The 17,938-nt window shown below is 43.0% G+C and overlaps 1 protein-coding gene across 1 annotated transcript; it reads left to right on the top strand.

Annotated features, from left to right (window-relative positions):
- Positions 1 to 2,445: 2,445 nt before the first annotated feature.
- Positions 2,446 to 14,081, top strand: LOC134359673 (ganglioside GM2 activator-like). The gene is made up of 5 exons (XM_063073175.1): positions 2,446 to 2,593; positions 2,709 to 2,812; positions 6,493 to 6,648; positions 7,853 to 8,035; positions 13,676 to 14,081. Exons 2-5 carry the CDS (start codon positions 2,720 to 2,722, stop codon positions 13,829 to 13,831), a joined length of 588 nt encoding a protein of 195 aa, XP_062929245.1. The 5' UTR covers positions 2,446 to 2,593; positions 2,709 to 2,719; the 3' UTR covers positions 13,832 to 14,081.
- Positions 14,082 to 17,938: the final 3,857 nt, after the last annotated feature.

The raw sequence follows: 17,938 nt of genomic DNA, 5'->3' as shown, positions 1-17,938 counted from the left end.
TAGCATCAGAGGGGGTCCAGATGAGGTTCATGAGAATGATCTTGGGAATGAAAGGGTTAATGTGTGGGGATCATTTGCCAGCCCTGGGCCTGTACTCACTCGAGTTTAGAAGAATGAGGGTGACGTCATTGAAACCGAACAGATATTTAAAGGCCCAGACAACGTGGAAATGGAGGGGATGTTTCCAATTGAGGGAGAATCTAGGACCGGAGGGCACAGCCTCAGAATAGAAAGACATCCCTTTAGAACAGAGATGAGAAGGAAATTCTTCAGCCAGTGAGTGGTGAACTGTGGAATTCATTGTGATAGATGGCAGAGGAGGACAAGCTACTGGGCATATTTAAAGCGGAAGTTGATAAGTTCTTGATTAGTAAGTGTGTCCGTGGTTATGGGGAGACGGCAGGGCAATGGGCTTTAGAGGAAAAATAAATCAATCATGATCAAATGATGCAGCAGACTAGATGGACCGAATGGCCTAATTCTGCTCCTATGTCTTACAGTATTATGGTCTTAACTCTGTCAATGCCCTTACAACTATAAGCATTTCTATTAAGTAAAAGTCAATAAAAGCATCAGATACTTGTAGAGATGAGCAGAAAAAAACAGAGAATGATAGAAACACTCAGCAGGAAGGGCAGCATCCATGGAGATAATGTTTCAAATCCAGGACCCTACATCAGAACTGGAAGGAAGAGAGAACAAGGAGTTTAGGTGAGCAAGAGGGATGGGTGGAGAAGAAGGAGTATTTCTGATAAAGTGAGAATATTACTCAACGTTGAGCCACCAGGGGTCATGCTAACTGATATATTCCTTTTGTTCCACCCATCACCTTTCCCACCTCTAACTAAATGTATTTTAACTTGTTTAACTTGTTTTCTCTCTTTTGCTGTTCAAATGAAGCATTTCTGCTCTGGAATATTAAATGCTCCTCTTTCCATAGATCATAAACACAAGCAAGTCTGTAGGTGACTGTAAGGTATAGGAACAGAATTAGGCCATTTGGCCCGTCAAGTCTGCTCCGCGATTTCATCATGGCCAACCAAATTCTCCTCTCTGTCCCAATCTCCTGCCTTTTCCCCATATCCCTTCATGCCCTGACCAATCAAGCATCTGCCTTAAATATAAATACAGGTGCTGGAAGTCCAAAGCAACACACACAAAATGCTGGAGGAATTCTGGAGGTCAGGCAACATCTATGGAAATGAATGAACAGTTAACGTTTTGGGCCAAGACCCTTCCTCGAGACTGAGAAGGAAGGGGGGACGATGCCAGAATAAAAAGGTGGGGGAGGGGAAGGAGGCTAGCTGGAAGGTGATGGGGGAAGTCAGGTGGGTGGGAAAGGTCAAGAGCTGAAGAAGAAGGAATCAGGTCGGAGAGGAGAGTGGACCATGGGAGAAAGGGAAGGAGGAAGGGACCCAGCGGGGAGTGATAGGTAGGTGAGAAGAGGTGAAAGGTCAGAATGAGGAATAGAGAAATGGGGAGCAGGTGGATTTTTTTTATTGGAAGGGGAAATTGATAGTCATGTCATCAGGTTGGAGGCTACCCAGACAGAATATAAGAAGGTGCTCCCCCATCCTAAGGGTAGTCAAGAGGAGGCCATGGACCGACATGTCAGAATGCGAATGGGAATCGAAATTAAAATGTTTTGCCGGCGGGAAGCTGCCCCACAGATGCTGCCTGAGCTGCTGACTATTTCTTCTTTTACTTCAGCACTTCTGTTAATTCTCACTTCAACTTCCTCTGCCCCCCGCCCTCTCAGCTTTCAACAGTGAATCTCTTCCACACCCGCTTCAAGACTTGGCGCCCATCCCGACGTGCAGTGAGCAGAGCCACACACAATGGGTCACGCCGTGCCTTGATCGAGCCTCCACCCACACTATTTCCCCACCGCCTTACCTTTGCCACCCTGAGGGCACTGGCGCACAGGAGGCCTCCCGGCTTCAGCTTTCACAGTGAAGCTGACAGGCCACAAGAGACGCCTAGGCTGGAGGTCTTGGCCACTCTTCCCGGACTGCCTTGATGGCTTGACTCTCGACTCATTCCTGTCAGATACCTTCGAACTGCTTTTGAGTGTCTCTAATGAGCTGAGAGGTTAAAAATAATTCAAAATGATTTAAACACAGAAAAATTATTGCAAACACCACTCTGGGCTAGAAATTAATTTAAAATAATAATTTAAAAAAACACTTACATGCACTTATTTTTCCATTCTGGGGCACCAACGTCATTTTTTAAAATCATACATGACGGCCATCCTATGCAATAAAATTTAAGGTCAGATGCAATACATATCAGGTCTACATGTGTGCCCAGGCTCAGGTCAGATCCAGCAGCAGAGTGGAAGATCATGTGTAGAGACCCCAGCTCACACCTCCACCCTCACATTCCTCCCTCATACTCAGTGCTAACTCCAGCCAGTGTGACACATGGACATCCAGCCCGCAGAGGGCGAAGAAGCGTTTCTGCTCACGTCCTTGAGAAGAAACTGACCCCTCTTGCATCGCTCCCCATCGGTCCTTGTTTCTGATATCTGGAGCTGCTGCTCCCGTTCGGGTGGTCAGACACTCCGCCTTCAGCAGCCCGAGCAACACCTGCAAGTATCTTTTGTGTTTATAACACGATTGCAAAAGGTCGTTGATGTAGCCGAGCTTGTTTTAACATTTTACTGTTGTAATTCTTTCTTTACTCTCTGCACTTTTCCGACATAGGATTTGGTGCAATGATGATTCCCTTTACGTTCATCATTTGTCTGGGGTTTGTCTCTACGTCTCTGGCGGGTAATGGAGAGCCGAGTGATGGGAAGCAGCCGCTGGTACGTCTTCTACTCTCATTGTGATCCGGGAAGTCGGCACATTATAAACAGCCGCATGTCTTATGTAATGTCTGTCACTTAATAATCCAGCATCATCAAACAAAAATAACTCACATGTTAGGACAGGTGACCAAATGCATAATCGTGTAAGTAGTTTTATGAAACGCTTTAAAAGAGGAAGATGAGCTGGAGAATTGAACTGTTTTGGACCAGATGTATCGGAAGTGAAATGAGGAAATTGCCACTGGTGGAAGATCAAATCCAAAATTGGAATTGAGAGGAGCAACGGAATTTCTAGGAGGGGCGGGCTGAAGAGGAAGAGAGGAGTGAGCCTCGGGGGGCTTTAAATGCAGCGGAACATAATTTTATAACCAACGTCACGCACGAGTATAATGGAGGTACTCTCCAGCTGAGGTATAAGCATACCGTGACACTCCGACAGGACAGAAAAGTAGACTGTTCATTTTCCTCTCTAGACGATGCTGCTGCATTTTGTGTGTCGCTCAACGCCAGCATCTGGTCTGTGTTAATATTAGATATATTGTCACAGGGAGTGAGACACAAGCTAAAGGAGCTATTTTTGTTTCATGGTTTCTAGGTGACACCAGCTTGGTGGGTTGCAGTTAACCAGCGAGACAGTTGTAATGGTGACACCGGGGGGTGGGGGTAAGCAGGGGATAGTAGTGGCGAACAGGAATGCTGCTTTGCCCAAGAGATTGCCGTGTCAGGGCGGCATTTTCCAGATGAGTGTTCAAACATAGAAGAATGCACACGCACTGTAGGACTGATCAGGTTCCGTTATAGCAGCATGGTAGGTTGGAAAAGTAGTTATAAAGGTATATGTAATAACGTGCTTTATTTACAAGCTAAGAGATGTAGAGGCGTAATATGTAAGAGCAACGTCCTCATCCTGTGTATGCCAAAAGTAACATGTAGAATGTGTTGAATAAGTGTCCAGCTTTTTAAAAATTCTTTGTTAATGTGGTTTTGGCTGCACTGCCTCTGTCCTCTCACAAAAGAAAGTGCCGAGTCCAAACAAGGACAGACGTCCCATTAACTCCGGAGGTTTAATTTGGCCACAAAGTGACCCACGCACACTGTGCCGGATGCCAGGCGGTCAGTTACTGCAGTTGTGAAATCAATAGCCGTATTCAGCAATTCAGTTCCATTCTTGCAGTAAAAATAGTCGTATCCGTTCTCTCACTTGTTCTGTTTGATGGTATGAAGGTTCCGTGAGGTACAGACAAAATCGAAGTGTTCACGTTCAAAGTAAATTTATTATCAAAGTACCCATATACTACCTCGAGATTCATTTTCTTGCCGGCATTTACAGGAAAATGAAGAAATACAATAGAATTAATGAAAAACAATACATAGCAAAGACTGACAAACAGCCAATGTGCACAAGAGGGCAAACTATTCAAGTAATAAATTTGAACAAATACATAATACTGAGAGCATGAATTGTTGGGTCCTTGAAAATGAGTCCATATATTGTAGCCCCTCCTTGTCTTTCTTCCCGGACCTCCTGCCCCATGATCCTCTCGTATCCCCTTTTGCCTATCACCTGTCCAGCTCTCGGCTCTATCCCTCCTCCTCCTGTCTTCTCCTATCATTTTGGATCTCCCCCTCCCCCTCCAACTTTCAAATCCCTTACTCACTCTTCCTTCAGTTACTCCTGACGAAGGGTCTCGGCCTGAAACGTCGACTGCACCTCTTCCTATAGATGCTGCTTGGCCTGCTGCCTTCACCAGCAACTTTGATGTATGTTCCATATATTGTAGAGTGAGTTCAGCGTTGAGGTGAGTGGAGTTATCCACAGTGCTTCAGGGGTCTGATAGCTGTAGGGTAGTTCCTGAATCAGGTGGTGTGGGAGCCCCAAGGTCTCCGGTATCTCCTGCCTGATGGTAAAAGAGCACCGCCCGGATGGTGGGGGTCCTTGTTGATAGATGCTGCTTCCTTGTGGCAACACTCCTTGTAAATGTACCTGATGATGGGGAGGGCTTTGTCTGCCATGGACTGGGCTGAATCCACAGCTCCTCTGTTCCTGGACATTGGTGTTTCTAATCAGAGAGTGATGAGCAAAAATTTCCAAATTTGTATTTGGCACAAAGCTAGAAGTGTGGTGAATCCTGAAGCAGGTGATAATAGACCTCAAGAACAGAAAAGTTTGGTACAGTGGGAGGAGGAGTAGTAGGTGATGTGCAATGTTGAAAAGTGACATTTGGATATTTTGTTAATTGTTCTCTTATCTGAGATGCCGTTTCTATTTTATCACTGAATCTTGATGCCATTAAACATAACTGTCAAAAGATTAACTGATACATCTCTGTTGCAAGAAAAGAATCTGAATTTCACAATAGCTGTAACAGTCTTGGCGTCCGGCACAGTGTGTGCAGGTCACTTTTAGTGACAGAAGGTGATGAGGCATTACAAGCCAAAGGACTCCATTCTGAAAGGCCTACATAAACAGAAAGATCTGGTGAAACACAGGTATTTCACTGAAAGCAACAGGGCTGGTTGGGAAAATAGAGTACATGTCTAGTCTGAGCACCACTTTTGAGCACAATGTAAAGGCATCGGAGAGGCTGCAGAAAAGATTTACCTCAATGATTCAGGGTTAACTGGCTTTAGAATGGATTGTGCTTCTTGGAATAGGATTGATTAGATGCAGGGATGTAAAATGTCAAACTGTGTGGATAGAATAGACGTGGTGAAACTGTTATCACTAGCAGAGGGGCCAAGGAACGGGAAGCAGAGGAAAAAAAAAAGTGACTGTCAAAGAGGTAAAAATGACACAAGGAAATGCTTTGTTTTAACACAGTGAGTGGTTAGGGTGTGGAATGCACTGCCAAGATAGTAAAGAGGCAGGTCTCGAAAGAGAGAATTTGCTGGGCTGCAGGGTGAGGGCAACTGGTTGCTCTTGCATAGCTATTTCCAGATTAGATTATGAGGACACATAGTCCTCTTTTATTGTCATTTAGTAATGCATGCATTAAGAAATGAGACAATGTTTTTCCAGAACGATACCACAGAAACACATGACAAACTGACTTAAAAACTAACAAAAACCACATAATTATAACATGTAGTTACAACAGTGCAAAGCAATACCGTAATTTGATAAGAAGAAACCATGGCACGGTAAAAGTCCCAAAGTCTCTCGAAAGTCCCATCATCTCACGCAGACGGTGAACCTCCAGCGCCGCCAACTTGCCAATGCAGCATACTGGAAGCATCCGATCACAGTTCAACTCCGAATCCGTCCGAAAACTCCGAGCCTCCGATCAGCTCTCCAACACCGAGCACCATCTCTGCCGAGCGCTTCGACCCCGGCCCCGGCAACAGGCGATAGGCAAAGCCGAGGATTTGGGGCTTTCCCCTCCATAGATTCTCGATCACACAGTAGTAGCGGCAGTGAAGCAGGCATTTCAGAAGTTACTCCAGGTGTTCCTCCGTGCTTCTCACGGCTGTCTCCATCAAATCAGGATTGTGCACGGCCCCCTAGTTAACACATACGATATTCATTCGGAACGGCCACGCGCGCTGCGTCGCGCCGCCATCTTCTCCTCCAGATTCTTACGATTCTGCAGAATGCACTCTTTAAAGCCTCTCAGGAGGATCAAGATTGTGCTCAGCAGATATTTGTTCACTTTTCGATCATTGCTTTTCTCTTTCAGAGTCATGGCATCTTTTCCTGGGCTAACTGCGGGAGTAAGAAGTACCCTGCTGTCCTCGAGGCTCTTTCAATCCAACCAGATCCAATCAATCTTCCTGGGGACCTTCAAGCCAGTGCAACAGGTTCCTCCAGCGTTACCCTTGAAGCACCTTTAATGGTAAGAATCAATCCATTGCCCTGTGCCCAGCCTGTTCAGTTCCATGATGGACCTTGTCCTGCCCAAGTCAGTGGTGTAGGACCCAATTGCAGTCGTGTTCCTGTTCTCCATTCACTTTCTACTAGACGCAGCTCCTGGGTGTGGGAGCCACTGCCAATAGGTCCTGCTGTAGTAATTCTTCTGATCAGGACACACTAAAGCCAGGGCATGCAGACCCCAGAGGAAATCTGTCGTTGGGGCTAACAATCAAGCCACTTGCTTTGCCCTGGGTTGTGAATGAGCTTCTAGCATTGGGCCTGCACTAATCCAGAGAGAATTCCATTACACTTCTTGATTGCTGCAGAATATCCGGCTTGTGATTGGCTCAAGTGATTATGTTAGTTCCAGTATGTTGTTCCTTATGTGAGGTTGTTATATTCTATCTGTGTAGCAATGATCCAAAAACCAATACATCCTTTATCATTAGTTACCCTTGTTTGTTCCGTTTATTTTGCAGGGTCAGGTTATCTGCTGCTGAAAACCTTTATCTAAGCCTTTATTATTTCCAGCCTATACTATTTCGAATACTTTCCCAACTGGCCTCGCACTTGCTACCCTCCACAATTGTGGCAGTATCAAAACAGCGCTATTCACCCATCACCCAATATAAAGCAATCTACCTTTGCTCCTGACCTGCTTCACACTTCTTCAAATACCTCTAGTACCTGCTCTGCCTTTCCTCACACAACCCACTCTCCAAATCCTTTCAGCCGTAATTCCACTACGGCTTGTATGTCACTCCAATCTTGGCCTTTTGTACATCCCTGATTTTTCTTTCTCTCTCTCTCTCTAATTACTTTGCTGTAGTTGATTGCACTTTCAGCAGCCAAGACCGTAGAGTTGAATTCCTCCCTTGAACTTTGCCACTCTATGAAACTCATTCAAACACTTTTGTCACTTTTGTAATTATCCCTTAGTTGGAGACAAAAGCGATTGCAGATGCTGGAATCTGGAGCGGAAAACAAAAACTGCTGGAAGAGTTCAGTGAGTGGACCACCCCTCTGCCTCACTGTATCCTGCCCGACTCGCTGAATTCCTCCTGCAGTTTGTTTTTTTTAGTTTCTTCCGTGATTTGATGGTGCTTTTTGTCGGGGAAAACAGCTGTGAACCCCTTAGGGTATTGTATGTTGCAATCACTATATAAATTTAAGTTTATGTTTGACAGGTTAATTTAACAGTGTACAAGGAAGAAGTTGGCGTCTGGATTAAAGTTCCATGTTTGCAGTATATTGGAAGCTGCATTTACAAGGATGTCTGTGCACTGCTCGATATGCTGATCCCACCTGGGCAAAACTGCCCAGAACCTCTGTTTACATACGGGCTCCCGTGTCACTGTCCTTTCAAAGCGGTAAGATGCTCTTCAATTTTTCCCATAAGGAAACTGGCAGAGTGCTCTGAAATTTCATATTCCCATCAGAATCAGCGGCGTGATTGCAGGAGAGCTGATCATTTATACAGCTCTAATTGATGCATCTCCTGTCCAATTAGAAAAGAACTTGTGATTCCATTCATCGCCAGCTTCTGAATGTGCATGTTTTGCTTGATCTACAGTTTATATGATCAAAGGTGCATTCACTCCAGATCCTGTTAGTTCACCACAACGCACTCTGGAGCCAATTAGATATTTCGCAAGTGTTGTCACGAAAAAATAGCAAATCGGGCTGTCAGTTTCTACATAAAAAGTTCCCACAATTTACAAATAGGGCTTGCATACTACACAAGTCAGAAGCAAAAAAAAACAGGTATATGTTCGAAGTATATTTATTATCTAGTTATGTGTACATTATAAAACCTTGAGACTCATGACCTTACTGGCAGACACAAAATAAGAAACCCAAGAGAACCCATTTTTAAAAAAATGACTGGCAAATGAAGATCACCTCTTCTTTGTTTGCAGAGATCGTTTACCATAATTCTTTTACATAAAAAGTGTTATTAATAAAGAATTTAGTTGCATTTCTTGTTTTGTTAACTGCCAATAAGTACTTGCTTGCCCTCAGCAGTGGCAGATTAAGCCAGACTGGCGCCTTCTTAAACCACTGTTATTGGTAAAGGTATGGATGTCAGTTCAGACATCAGAGCTATCATCCCGTTTGCTTTTTTAATATAGTGCTTTGGGATGCTAGAACACATAGGGGTTTCAGTTTGATGTCTCTTCTGAAAGAAAGCATTTCTAGGAATAAAACACTATACTACCATGCCAATGTAGATGTTGTGGTCAAGCCTTTGGAATGCAACAAGATGTGAGTTTCACCTCTCTACACAGAAACCATTTGTCCCACACTCTAATTGGTTTATCCACTTTAGAAACAGAGCTAGGAGTTCCACATTTGTAACTCTTGAGTCTTGACTAAGATAGAAAGTTAGCTTACATTGCAATAGGCTGCTTAAGAGATTGATACGAAAAGGTGCAATTTGAACTAAGATGTTGATCTGAACCCTTGTCAGCCTCTTCAGGTAAAGGTATCACCAGAAAAAGGAAATGGCCAGCAAAAGCAGAGGATATCCCAGTTAACTTTCGTCCTTCAATCAGTAACACTCGTAACTAATTTTCTGATCATTTATTCAGAAATAAAATGATATAGCAGTTTGCAGATTAGCTGCCTTTTTTATGCTTTACAACAGAGACCTCACTTCCAAAGTACCTAATTGTAGAAAGAGTGCTGCATTAGTTTATCAGAAGTGGAAAGATACAATTAGCAATTGATAAGGCAAGTGGGAAAAGGATTTAACTACCAAAGTAAGCAAGCCTTCTAAGATTGTTCAGAGGAGTGGTTCGGCCTCAGAGTACAGTTCATTTTCCTCCTGAAGGAAGATATAATTCCTTTGGAGCATGAATTCACTTGATGATAAGGATTTGTCCCATGAAACAAGATTAATCGATCTTCAGTGAAGTTTTTTTTAAAAAAAGAGGTGATTTCATTAAGATATACAAGGTTCTGAGAGAGATTGGCAGAGTAGGTGCTGAGAGGCTGTATCCTTCAGCCAGAGAGTCGAGACTAGAGGCTGTGGTTGCAGAATAAGGGATGAGATATTTTTTCATGAAGCAGCTTCTAGATCGTTGGAACTCCCTACTTGAAAGGCTTTGTGAATGTTTTAGGTATCACGCTTGATAGATTTGGTTCTATATGGCTGTGGGTGAAAGAATGGACATGACCAATGTGACTGTATTGAATGGGGCATCAAGCTGGCATGCTTGTTCCTGCTTCTATTTCTTGCGTTACTGATCTCAAACATGAGCCATGTAGTGCCAGGTGAAATTAACTGTTACTAAGTGTGGTTATAAAACACCAGCGATGCAACATGCTCCCTTTTGCTCTTTGAGACCAGAAGACTATGGAACAGAACCGGGTTATTCGGCCCATCAGCGTCGATTTGCTCCGCCATTCAACGGTGGCCGATTTGTCTCCTTCCCTCTCAGCACTGTTCTCCTGCCCTCTTCCTGTAGCCTTTGATGCTTTTACTCATCTTTGTTGAAAGTACATGGGCAGGGGCTGCCTCCAAAATGGGCAAGCTCTCTAGACTTGGAAAGAGATGATTGTCTTTTCCTAATTGCACTTCATGGGTCCGGAAGTAAACCACTCAACACAATAATGAAATGTACCCTTCTGTTACTCAGTACACTTAGTGTAAAATAAAAGGCAAGAGCACAACCCACACCAACAAATGGGAGCACAGCTTTCTTTTATCCTATTGTTTTGTAGGCAGAGTTCCCTGTTACTCCGGATATTCCAACACCATCTTCTATCCAGTGATGGTTTTCTCTGCACCAGTTCCATCCGCTGGTAGTCTGCCCAAATCACAGGCCTCCAAGGTGCTGGAAGTGACAAACAAGAATTGCTTAAGACCATTATCTTCCATTACCCTCTTCCCCCTCCCCACAGCAGGCCTGTAGTTTATTTTTCAACAGTCGGACTAAGTTCAGTGCTGAGATTAGTGGTCAGTGATCATTTCTGTGGAGCACAGCCCCAATGAATGCAGTGAAGGACACAAGAAGCAAGGTCCAGTTCAATTCCCAAGCCCATAACCATGGAAATACTATTAAACACAGGTGCTTATTTCAAATGGATAGAGCTACCTAATTTGATACTCAGTTGGCCTGGTGGTGGAAAGCAATGGGTGATTGTGAAAGGTTGCTTCTCGGACTGGGTCAATGCCAGGCCTATTGTTATTTGTCTATTCCATCAACAAATTAGATAAGAAGGTACAATAGTAAGTTTGCAAATGAAACAATAATGTGTGGTATAGTGGACAATGAAGAAAGTTATCAAAAATTATGGGGGGGGGGGGTGATTTTGATCAGCTGGGTAAGTTGGCCAAGGAGTGGCAGATGGAGTTTAATTCGGATATGTGCGAGGTGTTGCCTTTTTGAAAGTCAGTTGCAAGTTGGTTTTTCAGTGAACAGCAAGGCCCTGGGGAAGAGTATAGAACATGGGAACTTGGAGTGCAAGTTCTTCATCCATGTTGTCCTTTGTAAGTCAGGGCATTGGGTATAAAGTTGGGGTGTACAGGATGCTGGTGAGACCACACTTGGCATATTGTGTTCACTTGGTTGCCCTGGTATAGGAACGATGTTATTAAACTAGAAAGAGTGCAGAAAAGATTTACAACGCAAACACGATGAATTCTGCAGATGCTGGAAATTCAAGCAACACACATCAAAGTTGCTGGTGAACGCAGCAGGCCAGACAGCATCACTAGGAAGAGGTACAGTTGATGTTTCAGGCTGAGACCCTTCGTCAGGACTAACTGAAGGAAGAGTTAGTAAGAGATTTTTTTTGACTTTCAAAAAAATCTCTTACTAGCTCTTCCTTCAGTTAGTCCTGACGAAGGGTCTTGGCCTGAAACATCGACTGTACCTGTTCATAGAGATGCTGCCTGGCCTGCTGCGTTCACCAGTGACTTTGATGTGTGTTGCGAAAAGATTTACAGGAATGCTTCCAAGACTTGAGGAATGGACAGGCTAGGATTTTATTTGTGTGAAGGAGACTGAGAAGTGGTCTTATGCACATGTATAAAATCATGAGGTGCATAGATATGGTGAATACACTCAGTCTTTTTCTCAGAGTTGGGGAATCAAGGACTGGAGGGCTTGGGTTTAGGGTGAGAGAGGAAAAATTTAAGAGGAACAAGAGGGGCGAATTTTTTTTTTACACCAAGGGTGGTATCTATGTGGAATCAGCTGGCAGAGGAACTGGATGAGGCAGGTACAATAGCAGCTTTTCAGACACAGTTGGACAGAGACCCTGATAGGAAAGGTTTAGAAGCTTATGGGTCAAATGCTGGCAAATGGGGCACCTTGTTTGGCATGACAAGATGGTCCGAAGGACCTGTTTCCATGCTGTCGAACTGACCATTTCCTCATATCATATGATCAACGTCTCAAAACTTGGCTTTGATCAGAGTGTGCAAACACAACAGAGTACATTTACAGTTCATCAGACCAAAATGGAGCTGGCATTGCAAACCAACCATTCCATATAAATGGCCTTGTTTTCATTCCCTCTCTAAATGTTGGAAATAAAGAAATCATTTCCATAAAGTGGTCCTCAGCTGGGACAAGCTGAAAATCTATCACAAAGCGCTTCCAGATAAGTATGGGAACTTGGAGCGAAGGCTCTCAATTTGGAGCAGTTATGAATTGTTCTAGTCACTGCCGCAGCAATGTCTGAAATCCTTTCTTTCTTTTAATATTTAATGTGCCTCAGAGATGGAGAAAACCGTCAAGTGCGACATCAATGAAAATAGCAATTACAGAGTCACATGATCACTGCGTCTCTGTTGGCTCCTTGGGTCCGAATACATCCATTCATTTTTATCTCTGTGTTCATTCAATTCTCATGTATGTCATTATTTTTCAACTCCACCAGAATTTTTTATCTGCTGAGTGTTTTGCGATATCTAAAACTAAGTTGGGTTACAACTTGCCATCCTAGCTTTATAAACTCTTGATGCCTTACTCGGCATTCTCATTAAAAAAATTCAGTTTCCATCACATTCACCTGCTACCACAGCTAGGTTTTTGTCTAATATCTCAGCTTGCATTTCTCCGTTTCATCCTCTCAGTGTCCTGATACTCTTCCTGGCCTCATAACGCACAAAAAAATTGACTCCAGAAAGAGGGACTCAAAGTGTTGACTCTGAAATAATCACTTTTCTGTAGCCCTGACTGCAGAGTGGAATAATGATACCAGCTCCTCTTGGAGATTGATTGTCTCCCAGCTTAGTTATGCTTTAAGTGGGATGAAGTATACGGATTATGAATTGCCCTCCGTCTGTAGATGCACATCTGCATGTTGTGTTAAAACCTTACAATGGAATCAGACTGATTATGGTGAAAGACACCAGAACTAAGTGTTTTATCAGGGATTTGCAGGTGTTGTGTTTTAAGTATGGAAAAGGTAAAGGAAACTGATTAAGAAAGAACACAACAAGAGGTTGTGAAGCAAGCAAACTCCTTTTTGCACAGTTATTCAGTGCTGTTAATGTGACCATCACCCTAATAATGAATGAACAAATTTGTAAGAGGTTGGTAAAGTTACTTGGTGAGCCCATTGATGAATTGGTTACAAATATTGCACTGCCCGACATAAATTGAAATACAATTTTAAAACATGCAGCGGAAAAAAAAACCTTGCTTCATGAAGTCTGAGATGGCCAATATTAGTAGTTCTTGAGGTGTACCGGACTTTGGACTGAGAAAAATATCAGTAAGGGATAGGAATGTTACTTGAGCTTGGTCTAGATTTTCTTGTGAAAAATGGAACTGAAAAGTGAGGAACTGAAGAGTAGCTCTGTGTAAAACCTCAGCAAGGATCCAGTCTGGGGAGGAGGAAAGTGGCAGAAAGGAGAGGAAAAGAAAACATGCAACATTCGAGGGTTGGGTGGTATAAGGAAGATTATCATTAATTACTGCAAGTAAGAACTGGTAGCTTAAGTCACACTTAAGTGTTTCTTGCTTAACACTACTCTCTTTTTTGCTAACCAGGGTAAATACTCTCTGCCAAACACTACCTTCAACATCCCTTATGTTGAATTACCATTTTGGATGACCAGTGGGAACTACAGGGCCATGGCAGTGCTGACCAGGGACCGGGAAGAGCTGGCATGTATCAAAGTCTCCTTTGCTCTAAAGGCCAAATGATCAGATCAATCAAGTGTAATTTCTTCTCGTAAAGTTCTTGAAAACACAAATCAAGAAATCATCCACACTGCTTTCTTATTACTTCTATCTGCCAAATTTTGCAAGAACAATAAGGTGTTTAATTTAACGCAAACAGCAGGAATTCTGCTGATGCTGGAAATTCAAACAACATACATCAAAGTTGCTGGTGAACGCAGCAGGCCAAGCAGCATCTATAGGAAGAGGTGCAGTCGACGTTTCAGGCCGAGACCCTTCGTCAGGACTAACTGAAGGAAGAGTGAGTAAGGGATTTGAAAGTTGGAGGGGGAGGGATAGAGCCGAGAGCTGGACAGGTGATAGGCAAAAGGGGATACGAGAGGATCATGGGACAGGAGGTCCGGGAAGAAAGACGGGGGGGGGTGACCCAGAGGATGGGCAAAAGGTATATTCAGAGGGACAGAGGGAGAAAAAGGAGAGTGAGAGAAAGAATGTGTGCATGATCCTCTCGTATCCCCTTTGGCCTATCACCTGTCCAGCTCTCGGCTCTATCCCTCCCCCTCCTGTCTTCTCCTATCATTTTGGATCTCCCCCTCCCCCTCCAACTTTTAAATCCCTTACTCACTCTTCCTTCAGTTAGTCCTGACGAAGGGTCTCGGCCTGAAACGTCGACTGCACCTCTTCCTATAGATGCTGCTTGGCCTGCTGCGTTCACCAGCAACTTTGATGTAAAATGTGTTTAATTTAGTTTTTTTTCTTTCTTCTGACAGTAACAGTTGTTCTGTAGCAGCGTTATTTCAGTTCTAAATCTGTAGCTTCCATTCTTTTCACCAAAATCGGTTTCATTTAGCACATGTAAAGGGCCAACTGTTAAGAGAACATAATCTGTCCCAGTCCCAGAGTAAAATTGCAAATGATGGAAGTTCTCCATGATCAGGTGCATTTGAAATAAACTGTTGCTATCGGCAGCATCTTGCTCTCCCCTAACACTCACTATTCTTGCCTTGGCGGGGAGGGAAATTTTGGGTTAGGTTCCACAGGAATGAACAGGGTACAGATGAGATGATAGTTTTGTGAACTCACAGCTTCTATCTGATGCTGTGCTTGGCTCTGGTGCTACTTCACATTTAAACAGAGGTGCGGTAGCAAGAACCAGAAAGCTAGTCTCAGTAGAACAGTTTTCCATATAGTAGGATCATCGTAGTTTATTTTACAGACAGGTATCCTCTATTCCCATCAGTACTTTTTTTGTATGTTAAAGGACAACTGTTCAGAAACTAACCCATGACAACATTTACAGCCTGAAAAGAGTGTGCCAATAGAGTTGGTCTCAAATATCACTCTTGACCTTCAGAACAGCAAGTTTTTTTTCACACTAACCCACCAGATAAGCAAAGGCCTTCCTGCCAATTTTGCTTCTGCTTTGAGCAAAACTAAAAGATCCCCACTCTTCCTGTTGGATAAGTGAACAAAACCTCTGAACCACAATGACCACAGCAACCCACCTAGAATTGTCCATTACAGGGGCAGGCCATTTGTCCCATACCCTATGTGCTGGCCCTCTGAATCGGCCTTTCAAGTAACCTCACTTCTCTGTCACCGCTCGTGCAGTATTTTTCTTCCTTTAATTTATGTAACCAAGTCTCCTTTAGAAATTATGACTGGACTTACTTCATCTTTCCAGGTCACGAAGATTTGCAGCATTAAAAACATATCTCCAAATCTTGCTTGTTTATTTGCCAATTACCTCTTTTTGTTTTTGTTTTCCCCATCTGACTACTAACTAATTTGTTAATGAAACCCCTTATTGAACTATTACTTTCTAAATTAAAAATTTTGTTTGCATACTTCAAGTATTTACATGATGGTCAGTTCTGTCTTCATAAAATGTGCTTCAGATTACAACAGAAAAATTGTACAGACAACATGTACTGTTAAGCAAACTTAAACAAGTAATTCATTGGTGAAGATAAGATGGATGTTGAAATAATTACATGTGACCGATTTACTTACCTTTTCAATACATTTCATGGACTACAATCAGCACTCCAGGAGATTAGAAGTCTGATTTTAAAGTGTTTTTTTTTGTATCTATGATAGAATCTGGCAATTTCTATTAGTGGGAAAGATATTAGCTATATTTTTTTTACTGCATTCAGCAGACATTATAAAGCATCTCAAAAATGTAACTTTTCATGTACTGTATGCAAAGAAATAGTTAAAATGATCAATATTGACTGTTTAAGTAGGTACCCAAATCTGGACCTGGAATAGCTTCTGATTCTGAAATTTCATGTTGGATTTGTTGAAATGCATTTATAGGTATTTCCTAATAAAGGTTTGATTTGCCAATGTGAAAAATGTTCTTGGTGTTTTTTTTCTTCAAGGTAGTATCTAATGTGTGTTCCAGACCATTGTTCTAGTACGTGGTTGAGTGAGTTCTGCACAGTCAGATCTGCTGAATCCTGTCAGCCCTCAAAGGTAAACTCAGAGCCCATGGCAATTCTCAAAGAAAGCAGGGAACTTCTTCCCAAGTTCAAGGCCAGACTTTATCCTCCAACAGTACCAAAACAATAAATGAAAATTAAAACTACATTTTGGAAAATTGAAATTAAAACAGAAAATGCTGGAAAAAGAACTCAGCTGGCCTGACTGTATGAATGGAAAGAGAAATGCAGATGATGCCTGACCCGCTAGGCATTTCAAGCTACTTCTGTTTTCAAAATCACTGAAACAGGTCAACCAGCCATTGTTATTTGTGGGACTTTGTTCACTAAATATTTAGCTACCAAACTATAACAGGAACTCTGCTCCAGTCTGAATGTCAAAAGCCTCAAAACAAATGCAAGCGTTTTTTTTTTTATGTTCCATTTTGTGAGAAAAACTTGTGCAAGAATCAAATGGATTAAATATATCTATCGTGCCTCTGCTTTCACAACTTCAGAGGAGAGGCACTGCAATTATATACAATATTTTCAACCTAACGTGCAAAACAGCCAACAATTGCCAATCCCCCAAATCCCAGTGTTAACTTTATCAGAACGTGCGCTTGAGAGACACAATGATTTGTTCAAGCAACATAGTGCTTATGAGGAACAAGACAATAAAGATGGCAAGAAATTATTATCCAGGTGGTCGAAGAGGCGGAGTTTGTGAGAGACCCTCTCTCACTGCTCCCCCTCTGTGACCTTTGACCAGCTGGCACCTACCTGCCTTCTCCTTCCCACCCTCCCCCCACCTTCTTTATAGGGCCCCTGCCCCCTCCCTCTTCAGTCCAGACGAAGGGTCTCGGCCCGAAACGTTGACTGATCGTTTCCACGGATGCTGCCAGACCTGCTGAGTTCCTCCAGTGTGTTAATTACAACAGCATCTCAGAGCCCAAGGAGAATATTATAGCACTGTACAGGCCCCTTGGTCCACAATGTTGCCACTGTGGAAATTCTCCTAGTTTTTTTTTCTTTAAAATCTAATGTGTGCTCCAGGCAGTCATTTCAGTAAGTGGTTGAGTGAGTGCTGCCCTCTCAGATTTGCTGAGATGTTAAACAAAGAGCCTGTTAGTCCTCACGGGTAAAGTCAAAAGTCCATGGCAATCTCAGGGTTTGATGGAACAAACGAAGGGTCTCGGCCTGAAACGTCGACTGCGCCTCTTCCCATAGATGCTGCTTGGCCTGCTGCGTTCACCAGCAACTTTGATGTGTGTTGTTTGATGGAACTCATGCTTTTAAAGGAAGCGAAATACCTCCATTGCCATCTCATGAGTTCAAAGCTACATGAAATGCTTAGTATACATTAACCTGTTGTGCTAAGAGCTTAATAAATACAAGATTACATGTTGGATGATCATGTTTGGTTCAAGGAGGCATAGAGCCACATGATCTTCCCTTTTTGCAACACGGCTATCCAACACCCTTATTTTCCCACAAACCACAAACCATCCACGTCCTGCCCTCCCTCCTCCTTGTGAATGTACCCTATAAATTAGCTTAACTTACAAGAAATGGGGCTTTCCTCTGATCCCATAATGCTTTCAAATAATCAACTCAAAAATCTCATTTACTTTGTAGCTTGGAAGGACTTGCGGCCTTGACAACTTTTCCATCTGCCTTTTGACACCTAAACTTACTATGCACT

The sequence above is a fragment of the Mobula hypostoma genome, chromosome 21, assembly GCF_963921235.1.
Source record: "Mobula hypostoma chromosome 21, sMobHyp1.1, whole genome shotgun sequence".
Classification (NCBI taxonomy): Eukaryota; Metazoa; Chordata; class Chondrichthyes; order Myliobatiformes; family Myliobatidae; genus Mobula; species Mobula hypostoma.
This window is presented reverse-complemented; position numbering and strand designations above follow the sequence as displayed.

Bases quoted from the DNA above. Each gene is read 5' to 3' on its own strand.
- LOC134359673 (XM_063073175.1), top strand. From the start codon at position 2,720: ATGATGATTCCCTTTACGTTCATCATTTGTCTGGGGTTTGTCTCTACG. The intron at 2,813-6,492 runs GTACGTCTTCTA...TTTCTCTTTCAG, and splicing joins GTGATGGGAAGCAGCCGCTG to AGTCATGGCATCTTTTCCTG. The intron at 6,649-7,852 runs GTAAGAATCAAT...TATGTTTGACAG, and splicing joins CCCTTGAAGCACCTTTAATG to GTTAATTTAACAGTGTACAA.